Source organism: Myotis myotis, unplaced genomic scaffold, assembly GCF_014108235.1.
Source record: "Myotis myotis isolate mMyoMyo1 unplaced genomic scaffold, mMyoMyo1.p scaffold_m19_p_35, whole genome shotgun sequence".
Classification (NCBI taxonomy): domain Eukaryota; kingdom Metazoa; phylum Chordata; class Mammalia; order Chiroptera; family Vespertilionidae; genus Myotis; species Myotis myotis.
In genome coordinates, this window is record NW_023416341.1 from 2,293,331 (window position 1) to 2,317,158 (window position 23,828).

Below are 23,828 nucleotides of genomic sequence, written 5' to 3' on the forward strand. Positions count from 1 at the left end.
ATGAGTGCGATCATGTGGTATTTATCTTTCTCTGACTGGCTTATTTCACTTAGCATAATGCTCTCCAGTTCCATCCATGCTGTTGCAAAAGGCAAGAGTTCCTTCTTTTTAACAGCAGCATAGTATTCCATCGTGTAGATGTACCACAGTTTTCTAATCCACTCATCTGCTGATGGGCACTTAGGATATTTCCAAATCTTAGCTTTGGTGAATTGTGCTGCTATGAACATAGGGGTGCATATATCCTGGGTCAAATGGGAGTTCCATTTTTAGTTTTTTGAGGTAGCTCCATACTGTTCTCCACAGTGGCTGCACCAGTCTGCATTCCCACCAGCAGTGCAGAAGGATTCCTTTTTCTCCACATCCTCTCCAACACTTGTTGTTTGTTGATTTGTTGATAATAGCCGTTCTGACAGGTGTGAGATGATAACGCATTGTCGTTTTGATTTGCATCTCTTGTATAATTAGTGGCTTTGAGCATGTTTTCATATGTCTTTCGGCCTTCTGTATGTCCTCTTTCGTAAAGTGCCTATCTTGGTCCGCTGCCCATTTTTTTATTGGATTGTTTATCTTCCTTTTGTTAAGTTTCATGAGATCCCTGTAAATGTTGGAAATTAAACCCTTATCAGTGGTATCATTGGCAAATATGTTCTTCCATATAGTGGGTCTTCTTGTTGTTTTGTTGATGGTTTCCTTTGCTGTGCAAAAGCTTTTTATTTTGATGTAGTCCCATTTGTTTATTTTCTCTTTAGTTTCCATTGCCCTAGGAGCATTATCAGAGAAGAAATTCCTTCGGCATATGTTTGCAATTTCACTGCCTGTGGATTCCTCTAGTATTTTTATGGTTTCCCGTCTTACGTTTAAGTCTTTTATCCATTTTGAGTTTATTTTTGTGTATGGTGTGAGTTGGTGGTCTTTATTGATTTCAGAGAGTAAGGGAGAGCGAGAGATAAAAACATCAATGATGAGAGAGAATCATTGATTGGCTGCTTCCTGCACGCCCCCCACTGGGGATCGAGCCCGCAATGTAGGCATGTGCCCTTGACCGGAATCGAACTCAGGACCCTTCAGTCCGCAGGCCGATTCTCGATCCACTGAGCCAAACTGCCTAGGGCTTATTTCATTATTAATTTCTTCCCCCACCTGGGTAGAATTTATAAATTAAACATATCATAGGTATGTATGTATAGGAAAAAACATTGGATATGTAGGGTTCAGTACTATACACAGTTTCAGGCATCCAGCAGGGGGCCTTGGAAGAATCCCCTTTGGATAAGGGGACAACTGATTACTCAGAGTCACAACGAACGAGGTAGCTACAGTGCAGCTAGAAAACAATGAGGTTTGCTGGGTGTTGCCTTCACTGAGGGGGTTTTCCACAGAGAGTGAACAGCTCTTGGTAAAGATCCCAACAAATCAAACACAGTTGTCCTTCAGTGTACATCATAGTTGAATTCCTGGAAAATTCAGTGTATATTAAAACCAAGCAAGATATACTTTGGGCTCATGCCTAAAATGAAGTTAGATTCTTGGCCCGTATTGTTAGATGTCTGAGGCCGGGGAGGGTACCGAAAAGCCACTCAGGAGTGGGATGATTGTTCTCTATACAGGATAATGCACTTGGCAGGATGGCTTGGCCCTTACCCTCCATTCACAGTGAGATTCAAACACCCGCGGACTTCCAAAATGACCACAGTGGGGCAATGCCACCCCACAGAGAACCACTCTTTAGACCCCTCTGTTCAGGACAGTAAATAATAGCCACCTGTGGCTTATTATATTTAACTTAACTAATTAATATTAAATACAATTAAAAGTTCAATTTCTCAGTTATTTCAAGTGCTTAAAAACCACATGTAGCAAAACTTCCCACAGAGAAAAGGCCTGATCCAGATGGTTTTACTGGTTAATTCTACAACCAGTTATAGAAGGATTTACACCAGTTTTTCACCAACTGTTCCAAAAAAATAGGGAAGGGCATATTTCCCAACATGTTGTATAAAGCCCATATTACCGATTCCAAAACCAGACAAAAACGACACAAGGAAACTACAGACCAACATCTCTTATGAATATAGACACAAAAATCTCCTGAACAAAACACTAGAAAATCTAATACATAGACTATGACCGAGTGGGGTTTATTTGGAATGCAAAGCAGGTTTAAATATGAAAATGAATTAATGTAATACATCGTTTCAATAGAATAAAGAACAAAAACCACATGATCATTTGAATAACTGCAAAAAACAAAACAAAACAAAACACAAACCAAAACAAAAACAAACAAAAAACCCCAACAAAACTGACAGCATCCAAAACCCCTTCATGATAAAAACATGTAACAAACCTGGATTCAAAGGGAACTTCCTCAACAGGATAAAGGGCATCTACAAAAACCCCACAGCTAACATCATACTTAATGATGAAAGGCGGAAAGCTTTCCCCCTACGCTGAGTAACAAGACAAGAAGGTCCACTCTTGCCACTTCCGTTCAATGTTGTGTTGGAAGTTCTAGCCAGGGCAATCAGGCAATAAAGAGAAATAAAAGGCATCCAGATTAGAGAGGTTTTCAGAAGACATAATCTTGTCTATAGAAAATCCTAAGGATTCTATACAAACCTATTTGAAATAATAACAAGTTCAGCAATATCGGAGGGTAAAATATCAGCAGATAAAAATCAACTGTATTTTTAAAAAATATATTTTATTGATTCCTTACAGAGAGGAAGGGAAATGGATAGAGAGTCAGAAACATCAATGAGAGAGAAACATCTATCAGCTGCCTCCTGCACACCTCCCACTGGGGATGTGCCCGCAACCAAGGTACGTGCCCTTGACTGGAATCGAACCTGGGACCTTTCAGTCTGCAGGCCGACGCTCTATCCACTGAGTCAAACTGGTTAGGGCTCAACTGTATTTTTATACACTTGTAATGAACAATCCAAAAATGAAATTTAAAAAACAATTGCCAGGCCAGAAGGGATTGGCATGAAATATTCAAAGTGATGAAAAGCAAGGATCTATAACCAAGATTACTCTAGCCAGCAAAGCTATCATTTAGAAGCGGAGGACAGATAAAGAGCTTCCCAAACAAGCAAAAGCTAAAGAAGTTCATCACCACCAAACCAGTATTACAAAAAATGTTAAAGAGTCTTCTTTAAGAAGAAGAAGAAAAAACTACAAATATGAAAATGTCCATAACTACACATCTATCAACAATGACACTGAATACACTAAATACTCCTATTAAAAGACATAGGTTGGCTGAATGGATAAGAAAACGAGATCCTTACATATGCTGCCTACAAGATACTCACTTCCGCCGAAACCGGTTTGGCTCAGTGGATGGAGCATCGGCCTGCGGACTGAGGGGTCCCAGGTTCGATTCCGGGCAAGGGCATGTACCTGGGTTGCGGGCGCATCCCCAGTGGGGGGTGTGCAGGAGGCAGCTGATCGATGTTTCTCTCTCATCAATGTTTCTGGCTCTCTATCTCTCTCCCTTTCTCTCTGTAAAAAATCAATAAAATATATTTAAAAAAAAAAAAAAAAAGATACTCACTTCCGATGGAAAGACACACAAACTGCCTGGCCAGTGTGGTTTAGTGGTTGAGCATCGATCTATGAACCAGGAGGTCAGGGTTTGATTCCTGGTCAGGGCACATGCCTGGGTTGCGGGCTCAGTCCCCAGTGTGGGGTGTGCAGGGGGCAGCCGATCAATGATTCTCTTTCATCATTGCTGCTCAGTAGGCTCGCCAGACGTGAGCCTGGTGTCTGGCTCCCCCTGTGGGAGTGCACTGACCACCAGAGGGCAGCTCCTGCGTTGAGCATCTGCCCCCTGGTGGTCAGTGTGCATCATAGGCTTTTATATATATAGATAGCTAATATATGGAAGCAAATTAAGTGTCCATCAATAGGCGAAGGGATAAAGAAGTGGTACATATATACAATGGAATGGGTGCAGTCCACCCATGCACCAAGAGATCACTGGTTTGATTTGCGGTCAGGGCACATGCCTGGGTTTGGGGCTCAATTCCTCAGAAGGGGACATGCAGGAGGCAGCCGATTGATGTTTCTCTCATCACCATCAGTTTTTCTTTTCTTTTTTTAATCCTCACCTGAGAATATTTTTTCCCATTGATTACCAGGCAGAATGGAAGGGAGAAGGGGCGGGGGGGGGGGGGGGAGAGAAAGAGAGAGAGAAACATCGATGTGAGAGACACATTGATTAGTTGCCTCCTGCACATGCCAGACTGAAGCCGGGGATTGAACCTGCAACTGAGGTATGTGCTCTTGATGGTGATTCGAACACAAGCCCCTTCGGCCCATAGGCTGATGCTCTAACGACTGAGCAACCAATCAGCACATCATCGATGTTTCTATCTCTCTCTCCCTCCCCTCTCTCTAAAAATCAATAAAAACATTTGAAAAAGTACATCTTAATTCAGAGTAGCCACATTTCATGTGTTTAATAGCCACATGTGTCTAGTGGCTACCATTAAAAACACACACACAGCAATGACCTAAATAAGTGGAAAGACATTCCATATTCATGGATCAGAGGAGTTAATATTGTTAAGATGGCAATACTCTGTAAACTGACCTACAGATTCAGTGCAATCCCTATCAAAATCACAGCTGGCTTCTTTACAGCAATTGGCAGGCTCATCTTAAAATTCATAAAACAATATTGAAAAAGGAGAACAAAGGATTCACTTCCCAATTTCAAGAACTCACTACAAAACTACAGTAATCAAGACAGTGTTTTACTGGCATAGAGTCAAACTGAGAGTCTAGAAATGAGCCCCTCCGTTTACCGTCAATTGATTTTTTCAACAAGGTACCAAAACAAAGTAGTAGGGGAAATCTTTTCAATAAATGGTGCTGGGACAACTCGATATGCACATGGAAAAGAATGAAGTTGGACCCTGTGATGGGGGGCCCCAAGACCACACCCAATTTCAACGATTTGCAGGAAGACTCACATAATTCAGCATAGTCATACTTTTGGCTATGATTTACTCGAGTGAAAGAAAGCAAAGCAAAATAAGCAAAGGGCAAAAGAAGGCTCATGGTGTGAACGAAGTCCATGGGAAACCAAATGTGAGCTTCCGAGGGTCCTCTCCCATTGAGGTCACATAGTATATGCTTAATCCCCCCAGCAAGGAGTTGGAACAACGTGTGTGAAATGTTGCCAACTAGGGAAGCTCATTAGAGACTCAGTGTCAGGATTCTTATTGGGGCTGGTCACATGAGCCTGCCTAGCAAGTACCAAAATTCCAGACCTTCAGAAGGAAAGCAGGTGTCCAGCATAAACCACATTGTTTGTATAAACAATGTAGGCACAGTGGGAAACAGCCTGAAATCTGTTTCCAAACTCCAGCCAAAGGCCATTTTTGGTAAGCAGGCTTTTACAAGGTTAGCTGTTTGAACCTGTTATGTTAACTCTTTCTGTACAGACCCCTACCTCACACCACATAAAAACAAAACAAAAAAACAAAACTCAAAATGGACCAAAGACCTAACTGTAGGAGCTAACACTATGCAACTCTTGGAAGAAAACATAGAGGTAATTCTTCATGACCTTGGACTTGGCAAATGTTTCTTAGATGACTTCAAAAGCACAAGCAACCAAAGAAAAAATACATAAATTGGACTTCATCAAAATTAAAAATACTTGTGCATCAAATGACATCATCAAGAAAGTAAAGTAGGAGAAAATATTTGAAAATCACACATCTGATAAGAAACTTTATCTAAAGATATAAGAAACTCTTACAACTTGAAAATAAAAAGGCAGCCTGGTTGGTGTGGCTCAGTAGTTGAGCGTCAACCCATGAACCAAGAGGTCACCAGTTCAATTCCTGGTCAGGCACATGCCCAGGTTTCGGGCCTGATCCCTAGTGGGGGCGTGCAGGAGGCAGACAATCCGATGTTTCTATCTCTCTATCCCTCTCCTTTCCTCCCTCTCTAAAATAAAATATTTTTAAAAAGAAAATAAAAAGGCAAAGAATCCAATTTAAACAGGGGCAAAGGATTTGAATAGACATGTTTTCTCCAAAGAAGATGTAGGAATGGCCAACAAGCACATGAAAAGATGTTCAAAATCATTAGTCCTCAGGGAACTGTGAATCAAAACCACAATGAGACACTACTGCATACCCAGTAGAGGGCTATAATAATAATTAAAACAAAAAGGGCAATAGCAAGTACTGCTGAGGACGTGGAGTATTAGAGCCCTCAGACATGCTGGTGGAATGCAGAATGGCATAGCCACGTTGGAAAACAGTCTGGAGTTTCCTCAAAGTATCAAACAGAATTACCAAGTGCCAGCAAATCTACTCTTAGGGATTACCCAAGAGAAATGAAAACGTATGTCCACACAAAAACTGGACAAATGTTTATAGCAGCTTGTTCATTACAGCCCATAAATGGAATCAACCCAAGTGCCTGCCAACTGCTGAATGGATAAACAAAATGTTGTATATCCACTCAGCGCAATAAAACTCAACCATAAGAATGAGTAAGGTGATTTCCAACATGGATGAATCTTGAAAATATTATGCTAAGTGAAAGATGCCAGTCACAAAAGACCACACACTATGATTCCATTTATAGGAAATGCCCAGAATAGGAAAATCTATACACAGAAAGTAGACTGGTGGTTTCTTAGGGCTGTGGGGGGATGGTCAGGAAGGGGTGGTAGGTAAAGGTTATAGGATTTTTTTTAGGTGATAAAGGTGTTCTAATTTTGACTGGTGATGGTCATACATATCTTGAATTATACTGAAAACCAATTGTATTGTAGGTGAAGTATCTATAATAATAAAAGCATAGTATGCTAATTAGACCAGACAGCCAATAGACCTTCTGGACGATCTTCTGAATGAAGCTGGGGCTGCGAGGGCCGAGCCCCTTGCATGAATTTCGTGCATTGGGCCTCTAGTATCTCAATAATGCTGTTAAAGTTAATTTTTAAAATAATCGAGATTAAGTATGTTTTTACTCACTTAGCAAAGATTTCAAAATGATTGTCCCCAAGTGCAAAGAGGGTGTGTGACAAGCAACTGGCGCATATGAACTGCTATAGCAAACAAAAAACCTTCAAAAACATTGTAGAAAACCCAAAACAACATCAACAACCTAAAAAAAATGCTCATCCCTACAAATTTCAGTTTTGAGAATCTATCCTAAACACTCATATGTAGAAAAAGCATAATGCACAAAGGTTTATTTTTTTATTATTTTAAAAAATTTATCTTTATTGTTGAAAGTATTACAGATGCCCCCTTCCCCCCCCCCTCCCCATTGACCCTCTCCACCTTGCTCCCGCCCCCTCCCCAGGCCTTCACCATACTATTGTCTGTGACAAAGGTTTATTTATTTATTTTTAAAAATATATTTTTATTGATTTCAGAGAGAAAGGGAGAGGGAGAGAGAGATAGACACATCAATGATAAGAGAGAATCATTGATCGGCTGCCTCCTGCACACCCCCACTGGGCATGTGCCCTGACTGGGAATCCAACTGTGACCACCTGGTTCATAGGTTGACACTCAACCACTGAGCCACACTGGCCAGGCTCATCATTGATGTTTCTATCTCTCTCTCCCTTTCCCTTCCTCTCTCTAAAAATCAATAAAAACATATATTTTTAAAAATTTAGCAAATAAGGGTAAAATGTATACTCTGAAAACTACAAAGCATTATTGAAAGAAAATAAAGGAGACCTAGCCTGGCCGGTGTGGCTCAGTTGGTTGAGCATCGTCCTGTGCACCAAGAGGTCACTAGTTGGATTCCTGGTCAGGGCACATGCCTGGGTTTAAGGCTCAATCCCCTGCAGGGGGTGTGCAGGAGGCAGCCGATTGATCTCTCTCTCTCTCTCTCTCTCTTCCACTTTTCCTCTCTGTCTCTCAAATTAATAAAAAAATATATATTTAAAAAGTTCGTAACTTTATAAAAAATATTAAGTATAAGTACTCGTATACATAGATATAGCAAATATGGTAGAGATAGTAACAGCGAAATATGGGAAACATTGCTAAGCCCACATCAGTTACTTAAAATATAACAATCTGTGCATTTTACTGTATATAAATTGTACCTAAAAAGGACTGTACAACCTGACCAGTGAGCCTCAGTAGTTGAGCATCGACCTATGAACCAGGAGGTTATGGTTCAATTCCTGGTCAGGGCACATGCTTGGGCTGCAGGCTTGATCCCTGGTGGGGAGTGTGCAGGAGGCAGCCGATCAATTATTTTCTCTCATCATTGATGTTTCTCTCTCCCTCTCCTTTCATCTCTGAAATAAATAAAAACATATTTTTAAGAAAGGACTGTACAAAAATATTGGATTCTAGTTAATAATGTGCACACCGAAGCATGCAGAGGGAAGTGTATTCAAGTTGGCTCCTACTTTTTTTCAAGTTAAACACGTTTATTGCACATTCACTGTAGGCAACTGCCAAGTCCTCAAAATACAAAGCTTATGTTACCTTTGAGGATTACCTTTGAGGTAATGTACCCTTTGAGGACTGCAGAGATATACCAACTGTATAAAAACGACTTGGTGGAAACATGTAGGAGAGGATAATTTGAGCGAGAAAAAGATGGCACTGGAGGTTTGGGAATGGATGTTTCAGTATAAACAGGGTTCAGAGGTGTGAAAATGTGGTCTACCTAAAGATTTCTTCTCATCTGTCCCTTAGTTTCCATGCCTTCAGCCATTTTCTACCTCTGCCTTCTCTATATTTATTTTTGCCACTTTATCCTTGCAGCTCTTTCAACTCCCTTGCCTCTAGTTCATCCATCTTTCTACTCACTACCACTTAACTCTTGCGGGGAGCACTTTAGCAAAGCTACTTCAAAAGCATGAAAAGTCCAATGGAAAGATCCAATAGTTTCACACACAGCAATTCATACTAAGGAAACAGAGATGCTTTCAAAACCTAAATTGCTTAAGTGTTATTTATATTAGCATAAATAAACTTAAATGCTTAATAGGGAACTATTGGATAAATTAAAATACATCTTTAGGAGACATTAAACCATTAAACTTTTTTTTTCAAGGAATATTTAATAAGGCAGACAACATGCTTCTCTAACATGTATTTTTATATCACAGAAGCTGATATAAAGCAAAACATCCTGTTTTGGGTGAAAATGGTCTGCTTTATGTGTATACACTGAAAGCAATTTAAAATGTACTGTAATTATCATTTCAGACTTCGGAATTTGAATAGATGCCAGTGTCTTCTCTTCCTTCACATGGGAAAAGGAAATTGCTTTGAAAATCATTTGAAGCGTGGGCAAAAACCCCACAGCTCTTTTTGAGGCTCACTCTGTCGCCTTCCCCATTCAGATGATGCAAGGAAAGCTTCAATTCAACCTTTTAGAGAAGATGCTCCGGCTCGCACGATCTCATCGACGGGGAGAATGGTGGTGGCAATCACAGGGCAGGCGTGACGAAGCTGTGTCCTTTGCACAGTCGTTATCCCAGTGCCGACTCTGCTGCTACCACTGGCTCACCTGTGTTCAAGTCCACACCCACAAGTGGACCTGATTTCGGACATTCTGAGTGTTTCCTGAAGATCAAAACCAGAATTCTGAGCAAGAACCTTGGGAACAATGAGCACATGAGCAGCAGCAAATGCTTGAACTCCAAGCTGGGCCCTGCCCTTTACCCCGGGCTCATGTTTGATCAGGGCTTCTGCCATTGCCACTTCCACTGCATCAGCGCCTGGAGCGACACAGCCATCAATAGCATTTCAACGGCCCTCAAGACATCTCTTATTTGCGTCTTTGATTTGAGTGACTGTGCTTACTTGGTCACATTTCTCAGTAAAGGTGAACTTCTGTTCTCCCAAGGGATACTCATAGATAGGTCCTGCATGTCCCCATCGAGTTAGGCCACCAAAAGAATTTAGAGCTGCCCCACCACAAGCAAGAATCAGCCTTTCCATATTTCTCCTCTTAGCTCTGTGCAGCCGCTATGCCCTCTTTTACAAGAGCATCTTAAGAAAATAGGTCAATTCCCATTTGATTAATAACAACAAATCCTTTATCTGAGTTACCACAGGGTTTCCTTTTCAGTTCTACTATTTTTTTTTATATATATATATTTTATTGAGTTTTTACAGAGAGGAAGGGAGAGAGATAGAGAGTTAGAAACATCGATGAGAGAGAAACATCGATCAGCTGCCTCCTGCACCTCTCCCACTGGGGATGTGCCCGCAACCCAGGTACATGCCCTTGACCGGAATCGAACCTGGGACCCTTCAGTCCGCAGGTCGACGCTCTATCCACTGAGCCAAACCGGTTTTGGCTCCATTCTACTATTTTTTAACTCTATCTTCAATGAATCTTCCTTCAGTTTTTACTGTTTCTCTCTTCTGCATTCTTGTAAAAAAAAAAAAGCCAGAATTCACTCCCCCCCGCCCCCCCATATTCTAATGACACATTGCATTTGAGGATGTATGCATCTTCCACTCTCTTTTTCATGTCAGGATGTCATGCCCCACTATCCAAAACAAGACCTGCTATGAAGCTTGTATCAGTTTCAAATTTATGTTTCTGCTCCATGATCTCAATCATTAAGAGGTCAATAGGTTCCTCTTGCTTTTTAATGGTCAAAATGGAGTCAACTACAGCCCCTGCTAAGACATCAGCACGTTCAGCATGAACTTTAGTACAGAGAGATGCTTGGCCACATCCTGAGTGTTTCTCTGTCCATCTCTTCGCTTACTTACTTTTTTTTGGTCACAGAGGTAGACAAATGAGCTGTGAAAGAAGTGAGCCAGCTGCGTGGTTGCAGGAATCAAGTTACAGAGGCAGAAGGGCCCTTGGAGCTTAGGAGAAAGAAAGCACAGGTCCGCGCCTTGAGGGAAGGGGCAAGGAAAGGGGTGTGTGTGTGTGTGTGTGTGTGTGTGTGTGTGTGTGTGTGTGTGTGAGAGAGAGAGAGAGAGAGAGAGAGAGAGAGAGAGAGAGAGAGAATGAGAAAGAGAACAAGAATCTCTTTGCTTGTTCTAAAAACGGAAGTACCTCTTCCTTTGCAGCTTCAAATCCTTGTTAAGATTTTGGGATGAGACCTTCAGACACGTAGAGACCCATCTGTGTTAGCAGTTCTCCAGCGATTAGGACACTGGAAGTGGTTCCATCATCTGGGCTCTCTCCACTTTGGCTACCAAGGAGGCTGTTGGGTACTGAATTTGCATTTCAGGAAGCAGCACTTGCCATCTTTAATAAGTTTGATGTCCCCAGCACCAGAAACAAGCATCTTTATGGTGCTTTTAGGCCCCAACTTGGTCCTCAGAATGTTCTACAACCCCCAGGCTGTGTTGATGTCAACCGCCAACACTATCTGGGATTGGGCCACCTCAGTCTTGGGGTGTAAGGTCTTCACAGCTGACCAAGCAGAAGAGTAAGAGACCCGGCGTGAAGAATGCCCAAAGCCAGCTCCCAGCCTCCTACTTTGAAGTGCATTACAAGAATAAGATGGACTGATGGAGAGCTGATGCAGCTACAGCAAAGTGGTTATAGCAGAAGCCAGGCAGTACCTATGTGAGTGCTCACTGCACAAATTTTCAGCTTCCCTGCGTGTTTGAAACTTACATGCTGGAGAAAAATGTGTATAGACTGCCTCATAGTGAGCGAGCGAATTAATAAGCCTGAAAGACTAGGCAGAAATCTGCTGAAATGTTGTCTTTACACTCTCCTGTATATACTCCAAAGTGGGCTGGCATTACTTTTATAATAAACTTTTTTTCAAGAAGGAAAATGGCACCAGAATCAATCAATAAATATAGGTATTTATTCCAAGGGCATAATGCCAAGAAGAAAGTCCCAGAGATCAGTGTGGAGTGGGAGAAAGCTGCTGCCCCCTGACCAAGGGTGGATGAAACCTGGTGCTTCTCTACAGCCCAGCTGTGCCGGGAAGTCCAGGGGCAGAGCTCATGGCTGGGCCCTGGGCTGTGGGCCCGGGGTCTGGCCTGCCCATCTGCCAGTGAGTCCTGTGTCCCAAGAAGCCCAGTGTCAGGAGAGGCGGCAGAGGAAGTCGTGCAGGGGTAGGGCCAGGAGCCCTGACAGGGAGATCCCCAAGGTGTCGGACACACAGGCGGTTGCCATGGCAAATTCCCGGTGCTCATCACTGGTCTGGGGGACGGGGGACAGGGAGCAGGGGTGAGGCTTCCGTTCTCCACACCCCTGCCCTGGCTTTCCCCAGAAAGGCCACCCACAGCCCTCGCCGACCGGTGCTGACCTCCAGGGCGATGTTGTGGAAGGTGTTCACGTAGGCAGCACCCCCCAGGAGCCCCTCATACAGAACGATCAGGAAGACGATGTAGATGCTCGGCAGGAAGCTCAGCCATACGTCCACCAGCAGGAAGACCAGGTTGAAGCACTGTGGGTGCAGGTGGAGGGCAGGGCTGAGCCTGGACTCGCGGCAGGAGAAAGGGAGGCTGCCATCCCTCCCGTGGCCCCAGTTCTTGGAGACACTGATGAGGGAGAGGGCTGGCAGGCTGGGATTGAATCCCAACATCCAGCTGGCCTACCAGACCCTGGGATCTGGGTCACGCCTTCTCTCTACCCTATCCCACATCCCAGACCCCATGGGTCCCCTCTCTGGCCCCTTTGCTCACGTCACTCCTACTCCCTGGAATGCCATTCCACCTCCCCTCACGTGGGATCCCTTTGCCACTGTCCAGAGCTCAGCGTGGACCAGGGTCACTTACTCCTGTGACCTCATTCCTCCTCCCAAGGGCTCCTGAGTAGTTTCCCCCATTGAGGCTACGGTTAGGCCAGTGGTTCTCAATGGGGCTTGATTTGCTGCCCACAGGACGTTTGGCAATGTCTGGAGATCTTGGCTGTCACAACTGGGAATGGAGGCTGCTATTGGCATCTAACGGGTGGAGGCCAGAGGGGCCGGACAGCCCACCACAAAGAATGATGTGGCCCAGCACTGAGGTGGACACACACCAGCTTAGCCGTTCCCACCTCATTTAGGAAGCCTCTCTGACCCCACCCAAGGGTGTAGGTCCCTCCTCAGTGCCCCAGCCCCTCAGGGGATCCCAGTGTCCCCTCCGGAGTGCAGGGTTGTCACCAGGGCGGTTCATGACTTGATGCACACGAGGGTCACCCACAGGCCTCACCCTTAGAGGTCCTAATTCATTCCATCTGAGCGAGGCTCAAAAATCTGCATTTAAAAAAACACTCTGGTAATACTAACATGACCTGTGAAACACTGCAAACACTTTCATCTGCGGCGTTAGGCTATACGCTTTCTGTAATGGAATTAAATGATTATATGCCCCTATTTCTACAAAGCAGTCTTGGTTGAAATTATATATAACTAAAGTCATAAACTACACATCAGCAGTATCTAATGAAGAACCCTGAGTTAAGATGTATTAACACAACAATTTGGGCCTTTGCTTCTACAGAGCCCTGGGCTGGCGGTACTGCTTCAATAAATGAAGGAGAAAGTTAGAGGACATTGGCATGCTGTTGCCATAAGGTTAAAGTGTAATCTATACTTATTCTAGATCTTGTTATGGATTTAAGTACATTAAAAAGGGCAAAGGACATTCCTATAGTAATTGAAAGTTTATTTTAATAGTTACCTACGGGGCTATAGAAACAATACATGCTGATTATGTAAAAGCACTTTTCTTAGCCCAGCTGGAGCGGCTCAGTTGGTTGGAGTGATGTTCTGTACACCAAAAGGTTTCAGGGGCAGGTTCGACCCCAGTCAGAGCACATACAGAAAACAACCAATCAGTGTTTCTCTCTCACACTGATGTTTGTTTCTCTCTCCCTTCCTCTCTCTAAGCATGTCATTGGGTGAGGATTTTAAAAAAAGTGCTTTTGTTAGACTGTTGTAGGAAAGGTGTTTGTTTTCTTAAAGCTGTAGATTACTTTTGTCATGGGTAGTTGAATTTGCTCACCAGCCTTGAGACATACAATCTGTTGAGAACAATGTCACTGATCCTATATAATAAAAAGCTAATATGCAAATTGACCGAATGGCAGAACGACCGGTTGCTATGATGCGCACTGACCACCAGGGGGCAGGCGCTCAATGCAGGAGCTGCCCCTGGTGGTCAGTGCGCTCCCACAGGGGGAGCACTGCTCAGCCAGAAGCCAGGTTCATGCTGGCGAGCGCAGAGATGGTGGCGGGAGCCTCTCCTGCCTCCATGGAAGCTCTAAGGATGTCTAACTGCCGGCTTAGGCCTGCTCCCTGCCTAAGCCATCAGTGGACATCCCCCAAGGGCTCCTGGACTGCGAGAGGGCGCAGGCTGGGCTGAGGGACCCCCTGAGTGCATGAATTTTGTGCACCAGGCCTCTAGTTCTATTATAATTAACCATGCAGAATAAAAGAACTGTGCATTTTCTTATTGTTAGAAATGTTATTTGAAGGCCTGTGTCTCTGCATGAGGCTTGTGCAAATAATCATGATGTAAGTGATTCTAACTGATTGAGACACAGTATAAAGTCCTGTTCTTTCATTCCTCTTCTCATCTCTATTTCTTACAACTACCTTGAGAAGTAGATGGTGGCCATGCCTGATTTCTAGATCAGGAAAACAGAAATTGGTTTGGAGACCTGCCCTATGTCACACAGCTACTGAGTACAGGAGCTGGAATTTACATCAGCTTTGCCTGGCTCCGAGGACACACTGGACACGCAGCTCTGATGGCCTTCTGTTCCTGTGCTTGGGGAAGTTGGGAGCGAAGGTGGGAATGGAGTGGGGGCCAGGGGCCTCATACCTGCAGCAGGGCCAGGGCCCACGTGAACTGGATGTGAAAGCAGCGAAGAGAGGAGCGCGAGGCAAAGACGCCGGCCTGGTACAGCATCTGGTACCTGAGATAGGGGCAGGGAGGAGGAGGAAGCCCTCCGGTGCCTACTCACATGGCAGCCCCTCCTACCCCAGGCCCACCCGGCAGACTGCCCGTCCTGCCACCCTCCTCACTGCTCTCACCAGCGGTACTGCTGAGCGTGACTCAGGGACGTGTTCCGGAAGAAGAGGAGCTCAAACTGCAGCAAAGACCAGACAGGGAGATGAATGGGGACACGTGGGCCCCCACCTCAATCTCTATTCCCACACCCCTCCCGGTGCCCTCACTCACAAGCCCCTGATTGATGAAGTACTCAGCAAAGTAGACCAGGACCAACGGGAGGATGTAACACTGCAGGCCCTGGAAGAGCCAGAAGACATAACGTACGTGGTTGGCTGGGAGACGGGCACTGGCCACGGGCGGGGATGGGCCCCAGCCACCGTCCATACCTTGAACACAGTCCACTTCTCCTGAAGGGAGAGGCCTGGGCTGGAGTCTGCAGAGGAGCAGGGAGAGAAGGGCAGGTGAGGTTGGCATACGGGCTCCTGCTGGGAAAGAATCAACCCGCCAAGGTGGAATTGTACACTTAAAATGGTCAAACAGGTCAACTTCATGTTATGTGCATTTCACCATGGTTAAAAAAAAGACAAGACCTCTTCCTGGCTCTTGTACAGTTTGATGGCTGTCCAGCTCCACCCCAGCCACACTGGCCCTTCTTTCTGTTTCTTGAACATCCCGGCTCGTTCCCACAGCACTTACTGCTCCCTCTGCCTGGAACCTGCTCTCCCGGATGTCCACGGGGCTGAGGCCTTGTCTATCAAACTTTAGCCCAATGACACCTCCTCAAAGAGTCCTTCACTGACCACCTCCTCTAAGCAGAACTCTCCACTTCCCCCAGTCGTCATTTTCTAGCACATCACTGCCTTATGTCCTTCCAGCACTTACCAATATGTTTCTGATTCCGTTGTTTACGAGGCGGCCTCATTTCCTCATCTTACTCACCACGCACCTCCGTGATTGGAGGGTCTGGCACACAGTAAGTCCCCAATGAGTATTTCCTGACTAGCTGACTGTGGTCGGCTCTCACGCATCCCCTTCCCCTTCCCACGGTGCACTGTGGGGAGGAAGGCTACATGAGGACCCCCTGTGTCTCCAACCTGGCTTCCACTCGGGGGCCTCGGGGGTCTCAGGGGCCTCGCTGCTCATCAGGGGTTGCCGAGCTGCCCTCTCTGCCTCTTCTTCCCCTCCAGGGTCCTGGGGCCCGGGCGATGTGAGCAAAAAGAAATAGCTAGGAGTAGGTGGAAGGAGAGAAGGGCCAAGAGCCTCTGTCAGCGGGGAGAGGCACCCCACCCCCATCCTGTGCCAGAGCCCCAACTGTAGAAAAACGCTTTCTTCCCTGGAGCTGGAACTTGTCTCCTTGTTGCTTCGACCGGGGCCTTCGCCTGACTCCTGGCTCACACTACGCCAGCCAGCTGTTTGCTTGACATTCCTCTAATGGCTGCTCTAGCTACTGCTTATTGTGTGTTCATTCTGTGCTAGGCCAGAACCTCCCAAACTTCACTTATGTTTTGTCTTCATGCTGTTTGCCACATCCACGTTCCTCCTGTGTATAATATGTTTTACTTAATGCGTTCCTTCAATTGATTCCCTTTTTCTACATGGCCTTGTCCTAAGCAATAATCTGTGAAATCACAGGTTTGATTGACTGGTTAAAATTTTTTCCAAATACACATCAAATTAATCAAGTCCACCCTCAAGTCACCTTGGGAACCACACTGTACTGGATGCTTCACACACATCGCCTTGCAGGGAAGCAAGGAGAATGGCCACCGTTTGAGATATGGGAACACCGAGGGTCAGAGAGGTAAAGCAGCTTGTCCCATCCCACATGGCTAACAAGTGACGGCTCCAGGCTCAAATCCAGGCCTGTCAGAGTCTAGAACCTGCATCCCTCATAACAAGGCTGAAGGGATCTGAGGATTTGGATCCTGATCTAGTTTTGTCTCCTCAAACCCCTCTTCCTCCCAGCCCCGCACAGCTTACCTGGCCAGCAGCAAGGCGGGGATGCCCAGCATGGACAGCAGGGTGTGCTGGGGGGAGAGGCCCACCTGGGTGAGGCCCAGGTAGGACAATGCCCCCAGCAGCCCTGCTCCTCCAGTACCTGAGGACCACCAGGAGATCACAGCCCTGAGGAGGAGGACACTGGAGCACTAAGAAGGACCAACGCCAGCGGTGGGAACTCCTCTCCCCACTCCCCGCTCCCTGCCTGCTTACCTGGGGTAGAAGGCGGTGAGTGAGAGGAAGGTGACCTCCCCCAGACCTGATGAGATGCTAGCCAAGACCACACCTGGAGGGAGGACAAGCACGACAGTGGCCATACTTAGCCTTTCCCCATACCCCAATCCCTGGCGGTGTCTGGCTATGGCCTCCTCTGCATCAGCTCAGAGGGGCTAAAAACAAATCCCTGGATGGGCGGGGCTCCGGATCTGAAGTAGAACCAAACCCTCCTCTGAATGCCCTCTCACAGGGAATGAATGGCACTAACACCCACTGTCATCAAACCAGGAGCAAAAACTCATCCTGGACGCCTCCTCCACCCTTGATGGAGTCTTGGTTCCTCTGCCCAGCTCCATCTCCATCTCCATCTAATCCAGCGGTTCTCAACCTGTGGGTCGCGACCCCTTTGGCGGTTGAACGACCCTTTCACAGGGGTCGCCTAAGACCATCCTGCATATCAGATATTTACATGACGATTCCTAACAGTAGCAACATTACAGTTATGAAGTAGCAACGAAAATAATTTTATGGCTGGGTCACAACATGAGGAACTGTATTTAAAGGGCCAGAAGGTGGAGAACCACTGATCTAATTCATCCATTTCCTCTCATGTCCCACCCCTCCTACCCCTCCAAATTGACCTCATCTCCCGTCTTCTCCTTGAGCAGTCCTAGCAGCTTCTGAGGGTTACAAAAATAATCTCTTCCCTTTGTGGAGTTGGGGTTACTACTCCCACAAATGCTCTGTTGCCTTTCCTCTGGGCCCCCCACCTGACACAAAATCTCATGCTCACCACACAGGCTGGTCACCACCGAGTGGGAAAATGCAACCAGGATGAAGCTTCCAGCTGCACAAACCCCACTGAAGAGAACCCGGGGGCTGAGGGGGAGGGGAGGGAAGGGCAAGGTCAGCTTTGCTTTCACCCCTTTGCCCTCCCAGCCTCCTCACAGACCCCAGCCCCCCTCTTCCTGCCCCCTGCCCCACACCTGTAGGGCAGCAGATGAAGGCCAAGGGGAGCCAGCAATTTGATGACGAGCGTGGGCAGGATGTCTGCCAGGAGCACCGCCTGGGACAGGAGGACAGAGTGAGACCCCAGACCTTCCCCGGGACAAACCTCTGAACCAAGTGGCCAAGGAGACCTGTGACAGGCTCTGAATTCAGATCTGGGTTCAAGTCCCAGCTCTGCTGCTCCTTAGCTGTGTGTCAGGTATTCACATTCTCTGACTCCAGTTTCCTCATCTGGAAAATGGGGATGGTTACAGTGCCTAGCTCACAGTACTGCTATGTGGATGAAATGAGCCAATATTAGCTACACACAGAGAGGGCTCAGGGAATGGCAGTCTTAATGATTATAACTAGGACAGTCCCAGCTGGATGCTGAGGGGGTGGGGCTGGGGGTCAGGGGAGGACCAGATGGGTACTCACAGCTGTGGAGACAGAGTTGCAGTCAAAGCGAGATGAGTTATTGTGGGGGGTGGGGACTGGGTCTGGGTCTACCTGATGGGAAAGAAGGAAGTGTTTCACCCAGGGAGGCAAGAGGGTAGACCAGTGGTTGGCAAACTCATTAGTCAACAGAGCCAAATATCAACAGTACAACGATTGAAATTTCTTTTGAGAGCCAAATTTTTTAAACTTAAACTATATAGGTAGGTACATTGTTATTAACTTAATCAGGGTACTCCTAAGCTGGCCTTTGCTAAAAACGTCCTCAATCTGATTGAGGTACGTTCGCTGAGGTCGACCCCTTCCAACTCTCCCATCCACACTCGTCCTGTATACTCGTTTCATCTATCTCCTTTCCGAAAACCGACTTCTGCGCATGGGCCACGAAGTTTCAATCGCACTGTATGTGTGCGCCTGCACATGGTATTTTGTGGAAGAGCCACGCTCAAGGGGCCAAAGAGCCGCATGTGGCTCACGAGCCGCGGTTTGCTGACCACTGGGGTAGACAAACAGGGCCTGGCTCTAGTCTCAGCTCTGCTCTGACTTGAAGGATGGTCTTGCGTCAGCACTGGCCTCCTGGACCTCTGTGTGCACAATGGGAAGGAGGAGGTTGCCATAGAATGGCCCCCTGGCCAAAGATGGCCCTGTAAATAGACTTAATTGGGTAATACATTCAGGAACTTTTATTTAAAAATGTGGGTTTCGCCCTAACTGGTTTGGCTAAGTGGCTAGAGCATTGGCCTGCGGACTGAAGGGTCCCAGGTTCGATTCCGGTCAAGGGCATTATCTTGGTTGTGGGCACATCCCCAGTAGGGGGTGTGCAGGAGGCAGCTGACCCATGTTTCTCTCTCATCAATGTTTCTAACTCTCTCTCCCTCTCCCTTCCTCTCTGTAAAAAATCAATAAAATATATTTTTTAAAAAATGTGGGTTTCCAGAAAATCTAATCTTGAACCAAATTCCTTGTTGGACCTGCAAGGTGGCAGCTGCTCCCCTTGGACATGTGCCCTCGAGATCCTCACAGACAAGAGGTTCTTAACCAGAGGTGATTATCTCCCACAGGAACATCTGGCAATGTCTGGAGACATTCCTGATTGTCACAGCTGGAGGGCAGAGGGTGCTATTGGCATCTGGCAAAGAGGCCAGGGATGCTGCTAAAGACCCAACAATGCACAGGACAGGCCCACAATAAAGAATTATCCAGCCCAAATGTTAACAGTGTGAGGGTTAAGAATCTGCCAGAGACCCTGGTCCTACCCCGCCAACACCTGAGTGTGTACACCTGGCACCAACTGACTCTTAAAGACCCTTCCTGCTCTGAGATCGGGGAGACTGGGAACTTTAGCCCCTTGCCCCACCACTTGGCTACCCTTCTATGAGTGTTTCAAGGGCGCTTCTGCCCCAGGTGAGTCCCTCCTCTCTTCCCACAGAAGTGAAGGTGGAGAGGGTCACTTACATGGCTTTGGTTTCCAGATGCCCTCTTGTGGCCGAGGATGTCATGAGCAGCACTGAGCATCACCACGTAAGAGAAGTTGTTGCAAAGGCCCAAGAGCCTGGAGTGAGGACAGATTTCCCCCGCATTTACTGAGATATAATGGACATATTAGAACAGATCTTAACCTCCTTTCAGGCCCACAATCTAACCGCAATCCTAGCACCAATCCTCCCCTTTCCTTCAATCAAGCTCCCACTTTTTTCTCTATCACCAGACTCATCTCCATTCAGTGTTAGGGTTGGAAATACGGGCTTTGGGATCACAGAGTTGGGTTCACATCTAATCTCCCAGACTTCTCCCAGGAAGAGGAGAGAGTCTCCTTGATGACTGTTCCTCTGAGCTCCCCCCAGTTCCTGGGGCATTTCTCATCCACTGAGCCTCTGTCTCGGATGCGCTGTGGGTCAGTAGAAAGCTCCTGGGGCTTGAAACCAAGGGCTATGTTCAGGCCCCAAGTCTGCTGCTTCCTACTTGTGTGGCCTCGGTCTACTCATGCGTCAAGCGGCGACACAAATTTCTCTTCCACCTGGAGCAGTTCCAGAAGGGTCAAAACAAGATAATACCGAAGTCCTTTATGATCCATGGAGGACCTTGTTTGCATACGCTCATCCTCCAGGGCAGCACTCAGTGATGGGAATGGAACTGGGCCCAGCGCCAGAGATTTCATGGGTCCTTTTCACAAGCCCATGGAGGGGGGACTATTGCTCTTCCCATTTCACTGCTGAGAAACAGACTCAGAGAGGCTATGTGACCAGAGTTACATGGGAAGTCACTTCCAACCCAATCTGCCATCCAAGTCCTCGATGTTTAGGTGGTGCTAGGAGGATTTTTCAGCACTTAAAGTAATTTTAGGAGGCAGATGGATGCTCTTATAAAAAGTGCCCAGCCCTGTGGCTTAGTGGTTAAGCGCTGACCCATGAAACAAGAGGTCACAGGTCAGGGCTCATGCCCGGGTGGTGGGCTCAATCCCCAGTAGGAGGCATGCAGGAGGCAGCCGATCAATGATGTCTCTCTCTCCCCCTCTCCCTTCCTCTCTCTCCAAAAGTCAATAAAAAATATATTTTAAAAAGTAGCGATGCACTTATTTAAGTGTGCATTAGGAAAATATTGGCTTTCCATAGAGTAGTGATTTAAAGTTTTCTTTAAAAAAATACATACAGTGCCCCGGCCGGGTGGCTCAATGGTTAGATATCAGCCAGCAGAGGGAAGGGTGGGTGAGTGTGGGAGGCAACCAATCCCTGTGTCTCTCTCACCCCGATGCTTTCTTCTCTCTCTCCTTTCTCCCTCCCTTCTACTCTGGGAATCAATGGGGAAAATATCCCCAGATAAGGATGAAAAGAAAAACCCCAAAACGTATATTTATGAATTTAAAGGCTTAATTGATTGGAATAAAATCAAGTAAGTAATCCCACAGGTGGTATGAGGATCTGGCCAAAACGTTAAGGTGGTAAGTAAATGAGTTAAATTTGGGAAATTTACACATTGCCTCAGGCAAACCAAGTGGTTCAGTAAATATCTGTGGATTCAGCTCCCTTTCCAACTCTCTACCCCCCTCTTTCCTCGGGTGGCCTCCCTCTTCCAGCCCCTTTTCACTCTGTTGAGCTCTTGGGCCGCTCACCAGAAGCCCATCGCGTTCTTCCAATGGGCGCCCTGCCGGTCCGGCGGCGGGGGCCGAGGTTCCCGAGGTTCCTGGGCCGTCACCGCTCCTGCGAGGGCGAGAGAAGGCATGACCCCCACCCTCTCAGGGGTATGGTGACCGCACGGTGTCCCCCGGGTGGCGCCTGCTCCGCTCCGGAGCTGTCAGGGGGGTCCCGGCCAGAGGCAGTCGCTGCAGCGCGGGGGCCGCAGTACTCACCCTCGGAGTCTGAAAGGCGTCGCCGCGAGCCCGCGCTGCCTCCCATGGCATCAAGTTCAGGGTCCCCAGGGGTCCAAAGTCAGCGCACGTTCGGAGTCGGCTCCGATGGGACCGGGAGGGTCTGTGCCCTGTGAGAAGGGTCAGCGCCCCACTGCTGGTCCCAGCTGCGCTTCTCTGCTGCGCCCCCCGAAATCCACTACGCGAAGCCGGGGATCCATCTCGTGCTCTCCCACGCCCCACCACGCCTCACCCGCCGGACTCCGCCCCCGCCCCTCTAAAGCAGGGGGTCCCTGCAGCCTGTACCTTTAAGAGCAGCTGAACATTCCGCACCACGGAGCAGCAGGTCGGCGGGTCACGTGACGGCGTCGGCGGGTTCCCCCATCACGTGCTCGGAGGACCTCACCACTTCCGGGTTTCCTCTCTATCTTCGCTGCAGGCCTCGCCAGCTCCGGGGTGTGGGGCCGAGAGAGGCCAGGAGAACCCTGGGACCGCTGGTTTAAAACTGCAGTGGGCGGGATCAGCACGAAGAGCCCTGACGTTAGATGAACGGCGCCCGCGGCCGCGGCGGGTCCTGTGCCAACACTCATCATGGCTGCGCGCGGCTTCAGCGCCCGCGGCCCTCACCTGCCAGAAACAAATATGGCCGCCCGGCGACTCATTTCAGCCACGACCGTTTCTGGCCTGGAACAAAGACGGACAGCTGCAGGCCGTTCTTATTCCTTTCTGTTGTCCTGACATTGCTTTAGAAACGGAATGTAATGGTAACACCCGCCTAAGAGAACGTCATGAAGTATTTATGGGCAGTATCCAAGGCGTTAAGAGGTCCCTTTACCAAATCATTCTAGAACCAAAGAATATCACAGGAGTCCAACCCCCGCTTTTACAGGTGAGGAAACAACAAAAAAGGAAAGTTACTGATGATCATACAAAGTTAGATGTGAAGGTGACCTTAGGAAAGCAGCTGGCTGAGCAGGCTGCTGGGGATTCCTGCCTGCTCCCAGGGGGCCAGACCAGCCGATTCTAAGGCCCAAGGTTCTGATTCTGTGATCTCATCCCCTTTATCTAAGTAGGAATTTAGGAAGTGGGGCTCCAGAAGCGGATTAGAGGAAGAGGTGGAGATCAATGCCACTTCACATAGTCCCAAATAAGGAGGGATTCTCTCACCTTCCTCTAGGTCAGCGGTTCTCAACCTGTGGGTCGCGATCCCCTTGGGGGTCGAACGACCCTTTCATAGGGGTCGCCTAAGACCATCGGACAACACATATACAATTACATATTGTTTTTGTGATTAAGCACTATGCCTTAATTATGTTCAATTTGTAACAATGAAATTGTCACCACAACATGAGGAACTGTATTAAAGGGTTGCGGCATTAGGAAGGTTGAGAACCACTGCTCTAGGTGGTAAAGCAGCATTCTGTGATTTCTCCATTACCTCCTTCCCCCGCTGACATCTCCTACGGGCTTCCAATCCCTGTGCCCCCCTGTGTCCGCTCTTTCTCACAAGCAGGCCGCCAGGCTGCTGTTAGAAATGTGCTCCTTTCCCTTTGGTCTTCCCAGGTCACTCAACCAATGAAAAGTGGGGTTCTACACCCATGCAGGGCTCTAGAAACTCATCAGTGTGTCATACATGGCCTCTGCCCCCAAGGAACTCACAGGAGGGTGGGGGGCAGACACAAATAACCACAATTCAAAACCTAGCTAAGTTTTGTTTCACAAGAATGACTCGGCAGATTAGGAACAGCATTGAAGCCGCCAATCCAGCCCCTTCTTCCCCTTGGGGAAGCATTAATGACCCTGAAATGAGAAGCCATAGCTCTTACCAGCCCCCTACCTACTCCCACTCCTCGTCCCCAAGCGAAACAGGAACCACAAACCCCAGCTTCCTCTCAAAGTGGCTGTGGCTTGTGGGGAGGCGGAAATGGCTGAGG

The 23,828-nt window shown here is 47.3% G+C and overlaps 1 protein-coding gene and 1 pseudogene across 2 annotated transcripts; both read right to left on the reverse strand.

Moving 5' to 3' along the window:
- Window positions 1-9,089: 9,089 nt before the first annotated feature.
- Window positions 9,090-10,581, reverse strand: LOC118652859 (annotated as a pseudogene).
- Window positions 10,582-11,787: 1,206 nt separating this feature from the next.
- Window positions 11,788-23,029, reverse strand: CLN3 (CLN3 lysosomal/endosomal transmembrane protein, battenin). 2 transcript variants are annotated; one of them, XM_036303156.1, is made up of 16 exons: window positions 22,201-23,029; window positions 21,898-22,025; window positions 21,661-21,748; window positions 20,007-20,058; window positions 18,534-18,605; window positions 18,095-18,174; window positions 17,902-17,987; window positions 17,106-17,178; window positions 16,875-17,018; window positions 15,989-16,119; window positions 15,281-15,327; window positions 15,123-15,191; window positions 14,975-15,030; window positions 14,763-14,856; window positions 12,257-12,397; window positions 11,788-12,150 (listed from the first exon to the last, which is right to left on the reverse strand). In XM_036303156.1, exons 2-16 carry the CDS (start codon window positions 21,941-21,943, stop codon window positions 12,031-12,033), a joined length of 1,299 nt encoding a protein of 432 aa, XP_036159049.1. In that variant the 5' UTR covers window positions 21,944-22,025; window positions 22,201-23,029; the 3' UTR covers window positions 11,788-12,030. The 2 variants fall into 2 exon arrangements, with proteins under 2 accessions (XP_036159049.1, XP_036159048.1); XM_036303155.1 differs by having other exon boundaries at window positions 20,007-20,103; window positions 22,201-23,024.
- Window positions 23,030-23,828: the final 799 nt, after the last annotated feature.

Bases quoted from the DNA above. Each gene is read 5' to 3' on its own strand.
- CLN3 (XM_036303155.1), bottom strand. From the start codon at position 21,943: ATGGGAGGCAGCGCGGGCTCGCGGCGACGCCTTTCAGACTCCGAGG. The intron at 21,749-21,897 runs GTGAGTACTGCG...TCGCCCTCGCAG, and splicing joins ACGCCTTTCAGACTCCGAGG to GAGCGGTGACGGCCCAGGAA. The intron at 20,104-21,660 runs GTGAGCGGCCCA...TCCTCACTCCAG, and splicing joins AAGAACGCGATGGGCTTCTG to GCTCTTGGGCCTTTGCAACA.